At 49.4% G+C, this 13,951-nt stretch overlaps 1 protein-coding gene across 1 annotated transcript in view; it reads left to right on the top strand.

Moving 5' to 3' along the window:
* Nucleotides 1-13,951, top strand: part of Creb3l1 (cAMP responsive element binding protein 3 like 1) — a 53,728-nt gene that overhangs the window by 18,991 nt on the left and 20,786 nt on the right. The window contains exon 2 of the mRNA XM_004657195.3: nt 9,515-9,743. Coding sequence (XP_004657252.1) covers nt 9,515-9,743 — 229 coding nt within the window. The remainder of the gene's footprint in view (nt 1-9,514; nt 9,744-13,951) is intronic.

Raw genomic sequence — 13,951 nt, 5'->3', positions numbered from 1 at the left:
CTACCACTGAGCCATATCCCCAGGCTGAGTATGAATATCTGGTGTCTGGTCACCTCTGATGAGTGTCTAATTGAACTTTTGTGCCCGATAGTGTCCACTCAGGAGAGCGCCTGCACAAGACGCGTCTGAGTATGTCAGTGGGGAGTCTATAACTTTCATTACTTTATGTCAGAGAAGTGGTGATTCCCTGGGTAGAAGGACCCTCCAAGGCGTAGTCTGTATAGATGTTCAGATGTACACACATATGCACACACACAAGTAATTCTGCTTACTTGGACTTGGGTTGTGTGGTGAATAGTGCAGTAGAGGGAAAATATGAAACCTCAGCAACCGCTTTCCCTGGCCTGTGGAAATGGGGGTGGGGATGAGAGTGAGGTTGGAAACTGGAACCATAAGCTTCCGGTAATCCCCAAGCCCGGCCTGGAGAGCCTGGGGAGGGCGGGCCTTATCCCTGCAGACCCAGAAAGGCCAGGCACAGGAGGGAGCTGGCTCTGAGTACTAATTCACTCCCCTCCCCTGCCACCCTGATTCAAGAGGGACATAGAGGTAACCCAGGAGGAACCTGGGCGCACCACCTGCTAGAGCCCAGGTCCGAGAGGAGAGCTGGGCTTCTAGTAGGGACCTCTGAGCCCACTGTCTTTTCCCTGTTTCTTTTTTTTTTTTTCTTTTAATATTTTTAACTTTTACTTATTTACTTGAGAGAGACAGACAGAGAAGAAATGTGCCCAGGGCCTCTAGCCACTGCAAACGAACTCCAGATGCATGTGCCCCCTTGTGCAGCTGGCTTTTGTGAGTCCTGGGGGAATGAACCTGGCTCCTTTGGCTTTGCAGGCAAGCGTCTTAACCACTAAACCATCCCTCCAGCCTCCCCCCCTAATTTTTTTAAAGTTTATTTTTATTTATTTATTTGAGAAAGAAAAAAATAGGCGGGCCAGAGCCTCTAGCCACTGCAAACTCCAGATGCATGCGCCACCTGGCACATCTGGTTTACATGGGTGCTGATGAATCAGACTGTGGTCCTTTGGCTTTGCAGGCAACTGCTTTAACCACTAAGCCATCTCTCCAGCCTTCTTTTCCGTTTTTTGAAATACCGAGTTAAGCTCTGGAAAGACAAGTTCTAGGTCTTTTAGGATCCTCAGATACCTATGTGGTGATGTTTAAGGACAAGGAGGTCTTCTGACAACTAGGGACCCACAGACCCACATCTCTTTTCTCTCTCAACCCTATCCCCCCCAACACACACACACACACAGAGAGACACAGCAGTGGTTCACAGTGCTGTCCCACAGCTTGAGATGGGGGCAATTTTCTAGCGACCTTGATGCAAGTATGGGTCAGTGTGTTGGGGGATGGAGAGTGTCTGTGGACGCGACCTCCCGGGGAAGGAAAGGGGGAAATGTGAGGACTCTCCTCCCACTTCTTCCCAGCGCTCGCTTGCTCGGGATTCCCCGGATCCCTCAGCTCAGCCTGGACGGATGCCCTTCTCCCCCACTCCAGCACAGGCTGAATCAGCCTTTGCGGGGTGAGAGGCAGAAGCGAGGGCGGGGTGTAGGCACCAAGAGGCTAGGACCCTGAGGGAAGGGGTGCACCAGGACTGCTTCAGGTCAGATGGGAGCCCTTCTCCTTACACGTGCATACACCCCTGCGGGAAACCGTGCCCCCAAGATCTTTGTCCTGTCTGCACCGACCCCAGTGAAGGAGTTAACAAAGTGGGCTCTGGGCCACTGCTACTACAGCCTGGTAGGATGATCCGAGGAGGGGCGAGAGGAAGTGAAGCCTCCAGCCAGAGGTTGGAGTTGGAGACCCTCCTTGCCATTTTGGCTCTGCCCCAGGCGCAGGAAAAGAACAGCCTGCCCAGGGCTCCCCAGGCGCCGCCCTGTGGGCTACGCAAGCCCAGACCCTCCGCATCCAGGATCCCCCCTCGTCCCTCCGTGCGCGCTCCGCCCCAGAGCTGGAGCTCGCAGCCGCTTCCTATTGGCCGATAGCTCCGCGGGTCTCACCAATCAGCAAGCGGATTCCAGCAAGGGGCGGTGCCTAGGCGGCTGGCGCTAGGCTGCGGGGCGGCGCGTAGCTGACAAGACCCGGATCGATCTGTAACAGTGGCCCGGCCCCTGGAGGAGGTGCAGTGGCGAGGAGGGGAGCAGGGGTCGGGGAGGACCCAGGGACCTCTCCTCCACGAGAGCAGAGTCGCGCCAGCTGCGCCGTGGCAGTCGAGAAGGAGCTTATATTGGCACGACTGCAGGAAAAAGTCTACTGAGGAAAGGAACAAATCAGTGCTGCTTCTCTAGCTTGCCACCCCGCTCCCCCGTTGTCTGGAAAGGCACCCTCAAACAAGGTTCACCCATCCTCGGACCCCCGCTGCCCTCTGTGGGTTCCTGACGCCCAGCCTCTCTCCCCAGCACTACCCCCAATTTCTATCAAACCTTTTTGTTTTTTTTTTGTTTGTTTAGTTTAGTTTTGTTTTTCGAGGTAGGGTCTCACTCTTGCCCAGGCTGACCTGGAATTCACTATGGAGTCTTAGGGTGGCCTTGAACTCATGGCAATCCTCCTACCTCTGCCTCCCGAGTGGTGGGATTAAAGGCGTGCGCCACCACGCCCGGCTCTGAAGTAGGGTCTTGCTCTAGTCCAGGCTGACCTGGAATTAGTCTCAGGTTGGCCTCAAATTCACAGCGATCCTCCGACCTCTGCTTTCTGAGTACTGGGATTAAAGGTGTGCACGCGGGGCCACCCTGAGACTACATAGTGAATTCCAGGTCCGCCTGAGCTAGGGCAAGCCTTACCTCATAAAACAAAAATAAGTGTGCGCCACCACGCCCGGCAAACCTGATTTTTGTGTGTGAGCTGGAAAGAGGTCTGGATGTGGATGTGGAGATGTTGTCAACCAGGAGTCTGAAGCTGGGGGGCCCTAAAGTCTCTAGACGGGGGGGGGGGAGGTGGGTACAGAGGAAGAAGTAAGGACATGGTGACCCCTACACACACACACACACATCTGTCCAGTCACAGCGCTGAGAAGGACATTGCCACCAATGTTGCTGACTTGCTGTGTGATCATGGGCTTGCCCTCTCTTAACCAAAGTTTCCTCCTTACCAAATGGGTTGAGAGGCATCGACCATGAGTTTCTAGGGTCCCTGCTGTCACAAACCATCGCTGAGGATGGAAGTAGCCTACAACACCCGGGGAAAGCCCCTGATGGCAGTGATCCCTTCAGGGGCAGGTGGGCCTGGGTGAGATTTGAAATGCCCATCATCCATCCTGCACCTGAACAAGGAAGGCGCCCTCACCCAAGCCTTGCTTGCCCCTTGGCTGCCCTCTCCTTCTACTTGGCTCCCATGGCTCTGGAAGCAATGAGAGGGAGTCAGGTAGCTTTGTTAGGCAGTCAGGGTGACTGGGCCCCTGAAACTGTCCTTGCTAGAGATGAAAGTATGATCTGATTTCTTATCTCTTCCTGAGATCTGTTTTTCCACAAATAACCTGTGCCCCTCCTTGGAGGGAGGTCTTTTCTAGGACTTAAATCTAATCCTAGCACTGTGGTTCAGCCCCCAGAACTTGACTCGCCTCTTCCTGAGACAGCCCCTAACCCACACCAATCAATTGAGCTGTCTACTCACCTGAGCTGGAAGGTATTGCCCACCACCATAAGGCTATAAATATGTTTGTGGGGGGAAGGCAAGTTCTCTGGGCTGCCTGGCCACTAGTGAACCTCCAGCTTCTGGTAAACTTCTAGCCTCCCTAGATGAGGGGGAACCCTAACCCTAACCCCTACTTCCCACATGGGCTCTCTAGCCCCTCTTCCCCTCTACATGGCAGGAGCTCCTTGAGCTTTCTTTTCTATCTTCTCTATGGTTTTTCCAGGCCCACCACATGGGCTCTATGGCCACGTGGGTATATTCATTTTCTTTCCCTTGATTCTGTACTTCCCTAAATAAATATAATAATTTAATAATTATCCTCGGTCTTGTTTTATTTAATTCTTTGGTTAAAAGTAGACATGAGGAGTGAGGCATGGTAGCGCACATCTTTAATCCCAGCACTTGGGAGGCAGAGGTAGGAGGATTGCCATGAGTTCAAGGCCACCCTGAGACTACGTAGTGAATTCCAGGTCAACCTGAGCTACAGTGAGACCTACCTCTAAAAAAAAAAAAGTAGACAGGAGGGTCTGGAGAAATGGCTTAGTGGTTAATGCACTTGCCTGTGAAGCTCAAGGACCCAGATTTGACTCCCCAGATCCCATGCAAGCCAGACATGCAAGATGATGCTTGCACAAGGTTACACATGTGCACAAGGTGGCGCATGCATGTGGAGTTCAATTGCAGGGGCTGGAGGCCCTAGCGCACCAATTCTCTCTGGTTCACTATCAAAAAAAAAAAAAGTAGACACAAACCTAGGGTTTGGGGTTCAAGGACTTTCCTGAACCTAACACTCCAATTCAGCTCCAGCCTGTATTTAGCAGGTTGGTGTGGGATGCTCCCAAAACCAGACCAACTGAGGTCCTTTAGCAGGTCCCCATGGGCACCCCCAAAAAGGTCTTGAGAAGAACCTGGTTCTTACTGAACCAAGACCTTCAGGACCACCACTACTCCCCCCCACACCAGCTCAAACTGCAGGCAGTGGCTCTCCTTCTGCCGCCCCCCCCCCCAAGGGGCTTGGCAAACCCTTATCACCCGCTAGCGCAGCAGCTGCTGGAGAAATACCATTGTGGCTGATTCACTGCAGCCCTGCTCCTCACAATCACCTCCCCTGGGCCTCCAGGGCAGTCTTTGAGAATCCCATGGGGCCAGGTTGGGAAGAAGCGCCCCCAGCTGGGCTGTCCCAGTTATGCCACTGGAGTGGTCAGCACAGACCGCCCAGGCTGAGGTTGGCTGCTTATTGTGAAGGTAAAGGGGAACGTTCTTTGTGATATGCTGTATGGCCACCCCAGGCACTGATGGACCGCTGATATACCCCTGCCATTGTCCTCTGGGTACATAGCCTTTTTCCCTCCATTCCTATTTGATGGGTGTCTAGTGATTATACCCACCTGCCTCAAGGAGTTCACCATGGAGTAGCAGACAGGACATTCTAGAATAGGGAACTCTGTGAGGGTTTGGAAAGGGCTGGGCAGTGAGGCACTGTGGATACTCCCAGGCTCTACTTACTTCCCTGGGCCTCAGTTTTCCTAGCTGTGTCTTCCCTCCATGGGTAATCATGAGCACTAAATGAATATGATGCAAGCTCATCACACACTCTTTTTTTATTTATTTGAGAGATGGAAAGAAGCAGAGAGAGAGAAGAGAATGGGTGCACCAGGGCCTCCAGCCTCTGGAAACAAATTCCAGATGCATGCGCCCCCTTGTGCATCTGGCTTACAGGGGTCCTGGAGAATCGAACTAGAATCCTTTGGCTTTGCAGGCAAATACCTTAACCGCTAAGCCATCTCTCCAGCCCTTATTACGCCCTTTGAGGGATTCAACCCACAGCAACAAAATATCATGTGATTCCTGGCAGATCAGATATGGTTGAGGACCTATCAGTAGAGTCTCTAGGCTCATTTTGTCCTGGAATCTCTCATCACATTTTCTTTGTAGAAAAAGATCAAACTACCTCCTCCTATTGCTTCCAAGCTCAGGCCCTCAGTTTAGGGGTTGCCGTTTTCATAACAATAACTACCAAGTGTCAAGCACTCACTACACATAAGGTGCTGTTCTGAGTCATACACACACACATATATTCACCCATTTTATCCTCTTAGTCCTATGAGATGATTACATTACTAAGCATCTAACCAACACTTGATCCCCATGACAATACTATTGTGTAGGAACTATAGTTTCCCCTTTTGGATGAGGAAACTGAGGCACAGAGATGTTAAGAAGCTCAGCAAAGGCTGGAGAGATGGCTTAGTGGCTAAGGCACTTGCCTGTGAAGCCTAAGAACCTAGGCTCAACTCCCCAGAATCCATGTAAGCCAGATGCGCAAAAGGTCACCCATTCACATAAATAAGTTGCCCGTGCATCTGGAGTGTGATTGCAGTGGCTAGAGGCCCTGGTGTGCCAATTCATTCCCTCTCTCTCTCTCTCTCTTGCTCTCGCTCTTGCTCTCACTTTCTCTCTCCCCTCTTTCTCTCATAAAAACAAAAAGAAACTCGGTAAATAATAAAACTAGGAATCCACAGCAAATCTATGGAGGCTCCAGAGACCTTGCTCATCCTCTGCTCTTCTCAATCAGAGGGCAGCCCTGAACCTTGTTCTCACACAGATGGTATTACAGGTCATCCATCCAGGAACAGGCTTCTGGTAGGCCAGGCACAGAAAACCAACTGATCAGTACCTTGAGCCAATCCCCACCAAACCAGACCTTAACATTCCCCTGGTAGGAATTGAAGTCTAAAACATTCATTCGATGAATAATGACTGGACAAGAGGAACATCACTTTACACATTTGCAATTCCTTTTTTTTGTTGTTGTTGTTGTTTTTGTTTGTTTGTTTGTTTTTTGTTTTTCAAGGTAGGGTTTCACTTTAGCCCAGGCTGACCTAGAATTCACTATGGAGTCTCAGGGTAGCCTCGAACTCATGGTGATCCTCCTACCTCTGCCTCCCAAATGTTGAGATTAAAGGCGTACACCACCACACCCGGCTGTTTATTTTTATTTATTTATTTGAGAGCGACAGACAGGCAGAGAGATAAAGAGGCAGAGAGAGAGAGAGAATGGGCACACCAAGGCTTCCAGCTACAGCAAATGAACCCCAGAAGCATGCATCACCTTGTGCATCTGGCTTACATGAGTCCTTGGGAAACAAGCCTCAAACCAAGGTCCTTAGGCTTTATAGGCAAGCGCTTAACCTCTAAGCCATCTCTCCAGCCCCCCATTTGCAATTCTTTTCAGAGAAAAACAAAGGCACCCACTGTGGGTCAGCCCCTGGAGGGCTTTATTAATGGTGAGACCACATTTGTTACACTGTGGCTGTGTTCCAGGGACTGTCCTAAACCTCTAAACTAGTACGAACTGGTTTTATCCCCACATTAATCTTGGCAGGTTAAAACTATTATCAGCCTCACTGCTAACAGAGAATGAAAGGGAGAGGGTAGTTAGGGTCCCCAAGATCACTATTAGATTTTTGTTATTTCTAGGAAAGAGAGTTGACATTGTCACTAAAGACACATAACTGCCATGAAAATGTCACCAGGCATTGACCTTCATGTTATATATACACTCTGATACTTTCTACTCTGTTTTGTACTTTGTTCTCAGTTACTGTTTCTTAAATTCTGCTCCTAAATGCTCCCTGTTTCAGCTGGGGACATAGCTCAGTGGTAGAGCACTTATATATGCACAAGAACATGGGTTCAATCCCCAACAACTCAAAAAGAAATGCAAATAAAAATATGATTTTAAAAGCCGGGTGTGGTGGCACACGCCTTTAATCCCAGCACTTGGGAGGCAGAGGTAGGAGGATCTCCATGAGTTCAAGCAGCCTGAGACTACACAGTGAATTTCAGGCCAGCTCATAATGAATTCCAAAGCCATCTGACTTGGTTAATGCTTGTTCCACAGACCTGACCACCCGAGACGTGAACACCAGCATCCACATAAAAGCTGGCATGCAGTGGTGCACATGTCTGTAATCCCAATACATTTATGGCAGCAGAAGATGGAGGTGGAGTCAGGAGAAACCTGAAGCTCACTGGCCAGCTAGTCTGGTGTTTTCAATGGCAAAAAACAAGAGAGAGACCCTGTCAAGGTGAAAAGAGTGAACTAGCCAGGCATGGTGGCACACACCTTTAATCCCTGCACTTGGGAGGCAGAGGTAGGAGGATCGATATGAGTCTGAGGCCAGCCTGAGACTATATAGTGAGTTCCAGGTCAGCCTGGGCTAGAGAGAGACCCTACCTTGGTACCCCTCCCCACAAAAAAAAGAAAGAGAAAGAATGAGAGAACTAATATTCCAGTTTGTCCTCTGACCACTACATGCATGTCCTGGTATATGCATGTTCAAGACCATTCTCACACATTATATACCAGTACACACACACACATACACATACATACCCACAAATAATACGTTTTGTTTTGTTTTTTATTTGAGGGAGAGAGAGAAAGAGCAGAGAGAGAATGAGCATACCAGGGCCTCCAGCCACTGCAAATGAACTCCAGATGCAGGCGCCCCCTGTGCATCTAGCTTACGTGGGTCCTGGGGTATTCAACGAAGGTCCTTAGGCTTCACAGGCAAGTGCCTTAACCACTAAGCCATCTCTCCAGCCCAAATAACTTAAAACTTTTAAGTTGACCTTATGGGAATAGAGAGTGGGATAGTGGTGGGCAGGAGGGATGGAGAGCATGAGCAGTGGGCACTGGGTGCCATGGGAAGGTGGGAATATGTTCTAATGTTCTATAGCACAGGGAGATAACTATAGTTGACAACAATTAATTGTGTATTTCAAAACAGCTAGTAGAGAGGACTTCCAATGTTCCTAACACAAGGAAATGATAAGTGACTGAGTTGATGCATGTGCGCAGTCATTGTGATCTATGCATTGGGCACAATATTGAAATGCCACAATGTACCCCATACATATCACAATTACTGTGTATCAAGTAAAAAACTGTGAATAGTTTTAAATTTCTGTTAGGTATGACCCACCAAAGGGGCTCCATAAACAATTAATGAGTCACCACATGCAGCTTGCGTGGATGAAGCACACATCTGGAAGGCTCCAGGCCAGGATTTGAACCTCGGCAATGTGGCTCCACATTTATCTCTTGAAATAAAGAATGACTTGGGGGCTGGGGAGATGGCTTAGCGGTTAAGCGCTTGCATGTGAAGCCTAAGGACCCGGGTTGGAGGCTCAACTCCCCAGGACCCACGTTAGCCAGATGCACAAGGGGGCGCACGCATCTGGAGTTCTTTTGCAGTGGCTGGAGGCCCTGGCGCGCCCATTCTCTCTCTCTGTCTCTCTGCCTCTTTCTCTCTCGGTCTGTCGCTCTCAAATAAATTAAAAAAAAAAAAAAAAAAAAGAACAAAGGAGTCTTTAAAAAAAAAAAGAATGATTTGGGGGCTGGGAAGATGGTGCAGAGGGTATGAGCTCTTGCTGCACAAGCATAAGGACCTGAGTTCAATCCCCAGCACCCACATAAATAGCTGGGTATGGCTGCGCATGCCTGTAACCGCAGCACTGATGGCAACGGAGACAGGAGAGTCCCTGGACTCCCTGGGTAGCTAGTCTAACTGAAAACCATGAGCTTCATGTTCAGTGAGAGACTCTGTCTCAAGGAGATAAGGGGAAAAGTGATAGAGGAAGACACACGCGGTCCTCCTGTGGCCTCTGCGCATGTGCGCGCAAGGCATGCACATCTGTACACACACAGGTAGGCATGCATGCACCACTCATCAGTAGAAATGATGCATGCTGGAGCTGGTGAGGTTGGTCATGGAGACATTGGTGGTGACCGTGGCAGTATTAATGGTAGAGGGATAGGAGTGGGGAGGTGATCGCCATGGCAACAGCACCTAGCTGAGGCTTTCCTCCCTTCCAGCACTTTCCAGAGCACCTGGACCACTTCGTGGAGAACATGGAGGACTTCTCCAATGACCTGTTCAGCAGTTTCTTTGATGACTCTGTGCTGGACGAGAAGCGCCCTCTACTGGACATGGAACTGGACTCCCCTGCACCAGGCATCCAGGCTGAGCACAGCTACTCCCTGAGTGGGGACTCAGCGCCCCAGAGCCCACTTGTGCCTATCAAGATGGAGGACACGACCCAAGGTAAGAGGTGCAAGGGCCCAGGAGCGAGGAGGAAGCTCCTGCAGAGACTTCCAGAACAGCCACCCACAAACCGCACTCAGCAGGGCACAGCTCCCAGACTTTGGGGTCTTCCTGAAATCAAACCCATTTGGGTACTTCTCAGAAGGCATCTTCACTAACTTTGGTTAAAAATCAGTTCATGGTGCTGGAGAGATCGCTCACCAGTTAAGGCGCTTGCCTGTGAAGCCCAAGGACCCATGTTTGACTCCCCAGATCCTACTTAAGCCAGATGCATAAGGTGGTGCATGGGCAAAGTCATGCATGTGCACAAGGTGGCGCATGCATCTGGAGTTCAATTGCAGGGGTTGGAGGCCCTGGCATGCCAATCTTCTCTCCCCCTCCCTTTCTCAAAAAAAAAAAAAAAAAAACAGTTCAGCCTGGCTTGGTGGTACATGCCTTTAATCCCAGCACTTGGGAGGAAGAGGTAGAAGGATCGCCATGAGTTCAAGGTCACCCTGAGACTACAGAGTGAATATCAGGTCAGCCTGAGCTAGAGTGAGATCCTACCTCAAAAAACCAAGAAAAAAAAAATCAGTTTATGGTGCTGAGAAGGCTCAGTGAGTTTAGAACACTTGCTAAGCAAGCATGAGGCCCTAAATTTGATACTCGTGACCCCAGTGCTAAGGAGGATTGCTGGGGTCCCCTGATTAGCCAGTGCCAGGTTCAGTAAGAGACTGTCTCAGGGAAGTAAAGTGGAAGAGTGATAGGAGACGACACCATGGTCTTCCTCTGGCCTCTGCATCCATGTGCACTGGGCCTGCACCATCTCCCCACACACATGTGTATACCAACACATATGCCACATATACTGCACACTCCATATTACACATGCTCACAAATAAAAATTTTAAAAGGGGGCTAGAGAGATGGCTTAGTGGTTAAGTGCTTGCTTGTGAAGTCTAAAGACCCTGGTTCGAGGCTCGATTGCCCAGTACCCACATGAGCCAGATGCACAAGGTAGTGCATGCATCTGGAGTTTGTTTGCAGTGGCTGGAAGCCCTGGTGTGCCCATTCTCTCTCTCTCTCTCTGTCTGTCTCTCCCCCCCCCCCACTCTCTTTCTCTCTTTCTCTCAAATATATAAATAAATATATTTTTTAAAAATTGAAAAGTAGTTCACAAAGCATAGCTGCCAGACCAGCAGCATCTCCTGGAGTCTTTTGACAATGCAGAGCCTTGTCAAAGCAGGCATGGTGTATCACAAACCTGGAATCCAGCCCTGCAGAGACTGGGGCACAAGAACGGTGAGTCTGAGGCCAACCTGGGATGTCCATTGAGCCCTGTCTCCAAGCAAACAAACAAATGAAATACAAATCTTGCCAAACCCATCATCTCAGCCACTTGGGAGGCTAAAGCTGTAGGATAGCAAGTTCAAGGCCTTCCTGGGCTACAGAATGAGTTCAAGGCCAGCCTGAATTTACTGAGATCCTGTCTCAGAATTTAAAAGTCAGCTTAAAACATAGGCCAGTGATAAAATGTTTGTCTAGGGCTGGAGAGATGGCTTAGTGGTTAAGCGCTTGCCTGTGAAGCCTAAGGACCCCGGTGAAAGGCTCAGTTCCCCAGGACCCACGTTAGCCAGATGCACAAGGAGGCACATGCATCTGGAGTTCCTTTACAGTGGCTGGAGGCCCTGGCGTGGCCATTCTCTCTCTCTCTCTCTCTGTCACTCTCAAATAAATAAATAAATAAAATGAAATAATATTTTTAAAAAATGTTTGTCCAGCATGTGAGACACCCTAGGTTTGATCCCCAGCACAGGGTTGGGGGAAAAGAGAGAGGACAGACACATGCTGAGTGAGAAATCCCATGGGTAGAACCTGGCCTTCCAGGGAATCCTGATGCACACTTGGGTCTGAGGACCACTGATTTAGACAAAGAGATTAAATAATCAATGAATGCCTATGATACCAGTACTTGAGAGGCAGAGGCAGGAAGATCACAAGTTTGAGGGCAAGATTCTCTATATAGTAAGTTCCAGAAAAACTTTGTACTACAACACAGACCCCTCAAAATAATTAATAATAATGGCAATGATAATAAATACAGACTGGTCACAAAGATTCTAGAACCTTTCCACTTCTTACTGTAATGTCCTCCAAGCTGCTACCTGGGAGCCCGTGTACTGATTTGTGTGTGTGTATGTCAGAGTAAGAGCAAGAGAGAGAGAGAGAATCGGCATGCCAGGGCCTCCAGCCATTGTACTTGAACTCCGGATGCATGCACTACCTTGTGTGCATGTGTGACCCTGCGCACTTGTGTGTATGGCTTACTTGGGATCTGAAGAGTCATACATGGGTCTTTAGGCTTCACAGGCAAGCACCTTAACTGCTAAAACATCTTTCTAGCCCCCCTCCCAATTCTTTTACGTGTGTGTGTGTGTGTGTGTGTGCGTGTGTGTGAAGATCAGAGGACAATCTCTGATATACTCTAGATCACTATCTACTTCTTCTCACGTCACGGTCTCTCATTGGCCCGGAGCTCACCAGTTAGGCTAGACTGGCTGGCCAGCAAGTCCCAGTGACCCCTGTCACAGCATCTCCAGTGCTGGGATTACAGACATGCGCCATCATGCCATGCATTTTTTTTTTAAGGTAGGGTCTCGCTCTAGCCCAGGCTGAACTGGAATTCACTATGTAGTCTCAGGGTGGCCTTGAACTCACAGCGATCCTCCTACCTCTCCCTCCCGAGTGCTGGGATTAAAGGTGTGCGCCATCACACCCGGCTGTTTCCTATTTTTGTCCCTGAAGTCGGACTACCTACAGCTCTCCTCTCTTCCAACTCTCCCTTTTGACACAAAGGGCCCTCTGCATCTGAGTCCCTCCTTGCATAAAGGTGATTGGCATGCAGGATCCACACTGGACCTCACCTCAAAATATTGTCCATTTGCACAGTGCCTGACACTACCTACACAAGACCATCATAATAGGAGGAAAAGATCATGACATCGAACTAAAAGAGAGACTGATTGAGAGAAGGAGGGGGATATGATGGAGAGTGGAGTTTCAAAGGGGAAAGTGGGGGGAGGGAGGGCCTTACCATGGGATATTGTTTACAATCGTGGAAGTTGTTAATAAAAAAAATAAAAATAAATACTGCCCATTTGGTCATTTTCCTCCAAGGAAAAAGTCACTGTTTTCCTTGTGCATATTAAAGTCCTATTAATCCCAGGAGTGCCAAGAACATTGAACATTCTTGTTCCTGCTCCCCTCCAGAGAACAATGGCCTTGAGTGAACCATAGCTGTCTTACCTATTAAATCAGAAGAAAATACTAGCCGCGCGTGGTGATGCACGCCTTGAATCCCAGCACTCAAGAGGCAAGGAGTAGGAGGATCACTGTGAGTTCAAGGCCAGCCTAAGACTACATAGTGAATTCCTGGTCAGCTTGAAGTAGGGTAAGACCCTACCTCAAAAAAACGAAAAAGGGGGCTGAAGAGATGGCTTAGCGGTTAAGCACTTGCCTGTGAAGCCTAACGACGCTGGTTCAAGGCTCGATTCCCCAAGACCCACGTTAGCCAGATGCACAAGGGGGCTCACACATCTGGAGTTCATTTGCAGTAGCTGGAAGCCCTGGCGTGCCCATTCTCTCTCTCTCTCTCCCTCCCTCCTTCTCTCTGTCACTTTCAAAGAAATAAGTAAAAATAAACAAAAATTTTTTTAAAAAAATTAAAAAAAAAAAACAAAAAAGGAAAAAGGAAAGGAGGGAGGGAGGGAAGTGCCTGTGAAAAGTTTTGGATAAGTCAGTACAAATACTCATAAGGATCAAGTCTTAGAGCTGTGATGTGATGTGCTGTACCCAAAAGGCTTAGAGCACAAATTGGCCAGGGTTGCCCTCCCCCTAACCCCACTATGAGGGCAGAGTCACCCTTATGGGGTTTTAGGAGGCTCATGGCTTGTGGTTGCTGAGGTCCCAGCTGTCCACCACACCCAGCCCCAGCCAAGCCTCTGACCCTCCAAGGGGTATCAGGCCCCAGCCTGGGGAAGGACAGTGAGGTGAGGGTGCCTGCCATGGCAGATTCTCAGTCCTCCCCCTGGCTGGCCCAGCAGCCCCTTGGCCACTCTAGGTCTATTTTTAGAGCAATTTGTCTGTGGCCCTTTGCAGGGCAGCTTCCCGGAGGCCAGTGGCCTGGCCCTGTAATTTGGGGAAATGTGGGTGTTCCTAGACCCAGGAAC

This window comes from Jaculus jaculus, chromosome 1, assembly GCF_020740685.1.
Source record: "Jaculus jaculus isolate mJacJac1 chromosome 1, mJacJac1.mat.Y.cur, whole genome shotgun sequence".
NCBI lineage: Eukaryota > Metazoa > Chordata > Mammalia > Rodentia > Dipodidae > Jaculus > Jaculus jaculus.
The sequence above is the reverse complement of the archived record's forward strand: the minus strand, read 5'-3'. Positions and strand labels throughout refer to the sequence as shown.